Source organism: Wyeomyia smithii, chromosome 3 (genome assembly GCF_029784165.1).
Source record: "Wyeomyia smithii strain HCP4-BCI-WySm-NY-G18 chromosome 3, ASM2978416v1, whole genome shotgun sequence".
Lineage (NCBI taxonomy): Eukaryota > Metazoa > Arthropoda > Insecta > Diptera > Culicidae > Wyeomyia > Wyeomyia smithii.
In genome coordinates, this window is record NC_073696.1 from 151,991,531 (window position 1) to 151,999,260 (window position 7,730).

Sequence of the window (7,730 nt, forward strand, 5' to 3'; positions counted from 1 at the left end):
GCGCCAGCTGGTACTCCATAGCCTTAGCGCTACAGAGCCTCATAGTGCCGGCGCCATTGTACAAGATTCTGGGTAACACTTTCAGAATCGAGTGCTAGTGTATAACACAAACGAGGGTCAGAAAAGCGTCCCAGTTACCACAGGTGTACCACAATGTTCCATCCTGGGTCCGGTACTGTGGAATGCCATGTATGACGGCGTGTTAAAACTAGCACTCCCTCCAGGGATGGTGATTGTGGGCTTCGCCGACGATATAACTCGACGACGAGGTCTATGGCGAGTCAATTAGAGAGTAAAGTTGAAGGCCGCGCTATCCATACGCGTAGTGGAAGACTGGATGCACTCCAGGAAACTTGATCTAGCGCACCATAAGACTGAAGTTATTGTTGTAAATAACAGAAAGTCGGAGCAGGAGGCATCGATTAGTGCTGGTGCATGCACTATCGCCTCAAAACGCTCCCTGAAGCTTATGGGGGTTATGATCGACGACAAGCTCACGTTCGGGAGCCACGTCGATTATACCTGCAAGAAAGCTTCCATGGCTGTGGCGGCGCTATCTCGCATGATGGCAAACAGCTCGGCGGTCCGTAGCAGCAGGCACAAAGTCCTTGCTAGCGTGACCACTCCATACTCAGGTATGGAGGACCAGTGTGGTCCAAGGTACTGAGTACCACGTGCCATCGCGGCAAACTTGAGAGTACGTGCAGGCTAATGTGCTTAAGGGTCGTGTGCGCATACCAAACAGCGTCGTACGAGGCGGTTTGTGTCTTGGCTGGCATGATGCCCATCAGCATCATCGTCAAAGAGGATGTAAAGTGCTTCGACCAACGCGACACGGGGGGTATACGCAACACCATACGGTCATCTTCAATGGCCAGGTGGCAGCGGGAGTGGTCCAACACTACGAAAGGTAGATGGACACACCGACTCATTCCAGAGTTAGCATGCTGGATTAATAGGCGCCATGGGGAAGTAACCTTCCATCTGACACAGATCCTGTCAGGCCATGCCTGCTTTAGGAAGTACCTGCATAGGTTCGGGTACGCCGAGTCCCCTATGTGCCCCGCATGTACGGGTGCGGAAGAAAACGCAGAGCATGTGTTCTTCACATGCCCGCGTTTCGAGCGGATAAGGTACGAAATGCTGGCAATAAGTGGGACGGACACCACGCCAGAAAACATTGTGCGTAGGATGTGCGAGAATAGGGAAATCTGGGATGCGGTCAGGGCCGCGTCACAGATCGTTAGTATTTTGCAGGGCACCAATCGACGGGAAACCATCGATGTGCCCCAGTTAGTTAGCGGTTAACTAACTGGCCTGTATAGGCTGCTCTGCTACCCGTAGAGGTAAGTGCGTGAAGCACGACTGGCTTTCTCCCTGAAGTAATGCCCAACGGCAGTCCCGTGGAGACCAAGGGTTTTAGCTGTTCAGCCTAAGGTTGCTCAGCATGGGTAAAAGCAGGGGTAAATGTGTCAGAGGCCTCGAGTTGACAATGCTCTCCGCCTCCACAACCAGTGTTAAAAATTCGAGGCCTCTGATATATTTACTGCTGACACCGGTACCGTCGAGTCGGTCACCCTATCATACCCGGTTCCACCGCTTGACTGATAAGCCTTGACACGCGAATGATAAGCTGTCAGTGAGAGAGGCCATCGTTGAATACAACCCAAATCGACCAAACGTGTTGGGCGGTGAAATATATTTCTAAAAATACTAGCTTTGTTAAGCATATTTGATTGTTATACTTAAGGTGTAACTTCAATACGTCGAAGGGTCTAAAGCCACGCGAGTGAAAGGGCCACTGAAACCTGCTACGAAAATCAGTGCGTTGCCTGTCGCAACAATCTTGAAAAGTTTCATCATGAGTCATCCATCCTCCGGTGTATCAACGAGAGCGAGTGTCGTGAGCCGATCGTCGTCACACTTATCCAATAGTATGGCACACTTGCGAGAACGTCAAGAGTTGGAGAGACAACGGACGGAGATCGCAATGGAAAAACGTTTCCTACAGGAGCAGCAAAAACTACTTGAGGCTGCGATTGCTGCTGAAGAAGAGAGAAGAAGCCGTGTAAGCTACGACACCAGCATGAGAAAAGTCCGCGAATGGATCGGAGATAGCGCGGATTTGCGAATTAGCGCGGTAATACAAACGCCAGAAGTTTTAGCAAAGCTGCGGCATAATCCGCATTCAACTCAGATTAGCTTTAGAGCTGAAGCGGTAGGCGGTCTCACTGAAGGATTACCGTCAAGTTTAGATACTCAACAGCACAGTTCTACTCTTTAAGGGCGTAGTATCCCCACGTTTGATACCACCGGGAATATAAGCCATGTACGACCGATTGCTCCGGCAGTGAATGAGTGTCAAGGGAAAACAATGGACATGATTCACAGCGTGCGAGCGGGATCGGAGCGTCGTGTAGACCTCTAACAACAGTGGAAGCAATGCAAGAAGGAACTCGAAGGGATGCATTCAACTATGCATCGCTTATCGATAATGCCGTCAACAGTTACCCCTGGTAGAACACTGCTAGCTGGAAGCAGGAATGACGTTCCCGTGCAATTAAGTGTAGGGACGCAGGGTACCGTTGCAAAGCAAACAATAAATGTAATTTCTGAAGGTAAGTGTCATGCCTCTGAAAAACCATATCAATAGAGAAAATAAAAGTGATGCTTCTCAACCGATATTACCTCCAACCACACAATTCCCTTAAAATGAGCAGCAGCGTTTAGCCCACGCGCACTCTAGTTTGATAAATAACAACATAATATTGCTGAAACAGACTCGTAGCCCTTGTACCATTATTCCCCCTGTAACTACTGCGAAACAGTCTCCCGTGCAGCAGCCTCCCGTGCAGCGGCCTTCAGTGCAACAGTCTACAGTGCAGCAGCTTACAGTGCAGCAGCTTACAGTGCAGCAGCCTTCAGTGCAGCAGCTTTCCGTGCAGCAGCCTTCAGTGCAACAGCTTTCTGTGCAGCAGCCTTTAGTGCAGTCGATCATGCCTGTAATGCAGCCCACCTTGCAACCGTTTCTGCAGCAGCCTGTTGAACAGCCAGTGCAGTCGTCTTTGGGTCACCAGCCATTCGTACAGCAACAGTTTACAATGCAGCAAGCTTTCGCATATCCCCAACTACCGCAGCCGTCACCTCTGGTACAGTACCCAGGTGCTGTGCAGCCTCGATTGGCTCCAATGCCCACAAAACAGAATTCCTTTGTGCAGCAGCCACTAATGCAACATTCATCGACTGAACCTTATCAAGAACTGCCGGAACTGGAACCTACGATTTCCAACTTGAGCCAAAGGGAAAGTGACCCTGTGCCAACACAACAACAGCTTACGTCACGTCAATCGTGATCTGGCGATCTTCCAATAGTTTCTGGGGATTCAGCGGACTGACCGATATTTATATCAAATTATGAATACACAACGAGAGCATGTGGCTATACTAACGGTGAGAACATGGTTCGCCTTCAAAAATGCTTACGAGGGCGCGCGTTGGAATGTGTTCGGAGACGACTGGTATTTCCGGCAGCGGTTTCACAAGTCATACAAACTTCGTTTGAGATATGGGCGTCCTGAGTTGTTAATAAACGTTTCGTTACAAAAAGTAAGAGCAATCTCTCAATGGTGATAGGTTGGAAGCCCTTATAGAATATGGAATGGCTGTACGGAGCTGTGCGATCACATAGAAGCGGCTAACGAGCGAGCTCATTTGTCAAACCCCACTCTCTTGCAACAGCTCGTCGGAAAATCGCCCGCCGACCAGAAACTGATGTGGGCAGGATTCAAACGAGATCGTGCTGGGGTGGATTTGAAAACATTCAGCGAATACATGACCGGGGTGATGCAGGATGCCTCGAGTGTAGTGCTATACGAGTCGGACGCCCAAAAAACCAACGAAAGAGAAAAACGAAAGCTTACGTGAACTCGCATCAAGGGTATCGACACATCTACACCGCCGATGCACATAGGAGTAAATCAATTAAAAACCTGATCAAAAGTCAGAAAAGCAAAAGTTTATTCACCATGTTCTGCATAGTCTCATTTGGAAGTGTGATGCCTACTGAATCTTTTGACAGCTGATGATCATCCAGAAGTATTGTTAACCTTTGTTACAGCTGATTGAAATCGATCAAATTGTAGTTTTTTGTTGTTGCATTCGATGCTTTCGTACCGTTCACATTTTTTCAAAACAATCAAGTGCAACGTAGTGATTTATCATCAAACCAATTATGGAGATTGTCAAAGAAGGTTAGTTTAATCAATCTGTAAATTTAGAAAACTTATAAATAGTCTCAATATTTCCAGGAAACATTCTAATAAACACAAAAATTCTGTAAGTGAGATTTTTTATGTCATATTATATGAAGTAAGTTAAGTATCAATGAGTTTCAATGTAAACAGTCAATTGCAAATCAAAGCCTGTATGTTTCTGGTCAAACTGGTGGTTTTAGATCATCCGAACTAATCCGAACTCATGAGTTACATCATTGTGAAAATCATCGAAAAATTTCAACTGTTCAGCTTCCGGCAGTATTGTTGCCTCAGTTTCAAGAACATACCTCTGTCATGTAATGGATGGGTGTTCTGAGACATTCTCAACAGGTTGCTTTTGAATTCCGATCCTTTGATTACGAGCTCCAGGCCAAAATCCAAGAAAAACGGTCAAGCTTTTTCGCCCGAAGCAATGCAAATGTTGCGAGTGAAATGTTCGTACACGGACAATGGTTATAATACTAGTGACTTTTCAGATTCTTCTAAGTGCTCAGATTGATTAATAAACAAAACAGTGTAAGCCCCGAACCTCACTGATCTAAAAAAAAAAGTTATGTTTCATTCATAAAACCTTAGTCATTTATTGTAGAAAAGAAACTACTATTGAATCCGAACTACATAATCAGAAAAGTAACAAATCACTCAAAGGTGGGTTAATCCATGAAACTTTTAGTCACAACTATTTATTATACTACATTTTTGATCCATGATACGTTTCCAGTACAAAAACCTTTAAAAATAATTTTGATCAGGTTTGATGTTCTAAGTGCTCCACTGTGCGATGATGCAATATAGGGGGAGTGGATGCTTACATTGCGACAAGGAAGGACATAAGCTCCGAAAGTGCCAAGCGTTCAGAGCTCTTTCCATTGACGCTCGCTGGCGACGGACTCGTGCATTAAGCGTGTGTCAAATTTGCTTATACGCTCATGGAAGGAGAGCCTGCCGTAGTAATAATCGATGCAACGTAAACAGGGTGGCGACTGAATTTTCAAAAATAAATTACCTGATATTCCCTAATGTTCCAATTTTTTCCCTGACTATTCAATTTTTTTTAAACTGATTCATGTCGCGACTATCATAGGTTTTTCACCTAATTCACAAAACTCAGACTTAATGGTTCCTGCTAAAATTCACACCAGTAATTAAAACAGTTTAGCTTCGCTTTTGCTAACTTGAATCTTGAACAAAAATATTTTTGACGTAGAACTACGTTTTTCTTTAGCCTACTACATAGGGATGTAAATAGGAAAACTATTAACGAAAAGGGGACGAAATATGTCCCTTTTTAAATGCTTATAAATCGGTTTGCTTTCAACCGATTTCCTTCATTTTTGCAGCAATTGTTTGGAAAATTATACACGCATCCACCCAAATGTAGAAAATTGTAGATTGATTATGCAAACTATTGTACTATTGATAATTGTCAAGCCTTGTTTAAACGAAAATTACGTCCTCTGATTGGTCGTTATATGATTGCTGCCCAAGCACGGTCGACAGAATCATATATCTTGCAATTGAAAACATGCTATTTGGCCTATATAAGAGCCTGTTTCAGCCGAAGCCGCTCATAATAGTTCCGGACAGCGACAAGTTGTCAACAGCAGTCGTCCTTCCTCAGCAGCAGCACTATCCCTGTGGTTGGTCACCACGTCTCAGGAGCAGCGCGGTTCTTCTCAGCGTGTGTCGCCAGACTGCCATTATTCCCCCGTGTTAGGGCAGCATGAAGATCGTCATCACCAAATCCAATTTTGAACAGCAAAATGCCTTTTTTCAAGGCAAATAAACAAGTCATTGAAAGTTAATAATTTTTGACAACGTAAGTAAGCATTCTGTGCGGATTCTAGCAATTACATCTGTCGCGGCCGTCTAATTTACAGAAAGTGAAATAGCTTCCACAGTGCATGTTGTCCGTGCATCTTAACTCCCCCACTGTTGGGGCAGCACAAAGGTTGCGATCAGCAACCGATTTTGAACAGCAAAATGCCTTTTTTCAAGGCAAATAAACAAGTAATTGAAGGGTGAAAATTTCCTAGCATCAACACAAGCAAACATTCTTCGCGGGATCCTAGCAATCAAATTCTGCGATCAACATAACCGCTTTTGAATAACAAACTGCCCTGTTAGAACGCCTTCACAAAGGCAGTTAATTCGAATATGCAGAGCTAATATGAAGTCGATTTAATCAATCAGCATTAACAGAATTTTGTCGTCTTCCAGCTGCCAAGTTGCAACATGATGCAACTCGCAACAACGAGCAAACGAAATCGCTTGATGTTACAAACCGCAATAAAATACGGGTTAAAACCGTTGCGTGTGTGAGAGCACCATCGGTGTTTATTCGCTGGAAACAAATATCGAATGCGAATTGTGGAATAATTCGTCTAAAGAATATTAGAGAATTAGACAACTGAACAGAAGGGCGTGGCCTATTACGTAGCACCCTTCGGCTGTAAAAGAGTGTTTCTGGGAAAACTAGCTACATTCATTAGTCGGAAGGTGAGCTGGATGGACCGTCCACAACGTTGACAGCAGTAGAAGCAGATACAGCACTTAGAAGTAACAGCGCGTTGCGCCTGTGGCTGCCTTCAAATAAATAAATCACTTGCGCTGTGGTTGGTCACCATGTCTCAGTAGCAGCGCGGTTCTTCTGGGCGTGCCTCGCCAGACTGCCATTATTCCCCCACTGTTGGGGCAGCATAAAGATCGTCATCACCAAATCCAATTTTGAACAGCAAAATGCCTTTTTTCAAGGCAAATAAACAAGTCATTGAAAGTTAATAATTTTTAACAACGTAAGCAAGCATTCTGTGCGGATTCTAGCAGTTACATCTGTCGCGGCCGTCTAATTTACAGAAGGTGAAATAGCTTCCACAGTGCATGTTGTCCGTGTATCTTAACTCCCCCACTGTTGGGGCAGCATAAAGGTTGCGATCAGCAACCGATTTTGACGTAAAACTACGTTTTACTTTAGCATACCACACAGGGATGCAAACTGAAAAACTGGGACGAAATTTGTCCCTTTTCAAATGCTTATAGGTCGGTTGGTTTTCAACCGATTTTCTTCATTTTTGCAGCAATCGATTGGAAAATTATACACGCATCTGCCCAAATGCAGAAAAATGTTGTTTGCATTTACGAACTACTGCACTATTGAAAATTGTCAAGCCTTGTTGAAATAAAAATAACGTCCTCTGATTGGTCGCTTGCTTGCTGTGTGTGTATGATATGGTGTGATGTGTGTATGGTATGATGATATAGTATGATGTGTGTGTGTGTATGATATGATATGATGTGTGTGTGTGTCTCTATGATATGATATGATGTGAATACGTCTGTATGATATGGTATGATGTGTGTGTGTCTATGATATGGTATGATTTGTGTGTGTGTGTGTGTAACAGCAACAATATCGCACGCTTAGCCTGGGGGCTAATAGCGGTCTCGATCAACTCG

The 7,730-nt window shown here is 44.5% G+C and overlaps 1 protein-coding gene across 1 annotated transcript; it reads left to right on the top strand.

Annotated features, from left to right (window-relative positions):
- Nucleotides 1-1,861: 1,861 nt before the first annotated feature.
- LOC129728693 (serum response factor-binding protein 1-like) lies at nucleotides 1,862-3,353 on the top strand. The gene is made up of 2 exons (XM_055687145.1): nucleotides 1,862-2,218; nucleotides 2,829-3,353. The coding sequence occupies exons 1-2, from the start codon at nucleotides 1,862-1,864 to the stop codon at nucleotides 3,351-3,353; spliced, it is 882 nt and encodes a 293-aa protein (XP_055543120.1).
- The last annotated feature ends 4,377 nt before the right edge of the window (nucleotides 3,354-7,730 follow it).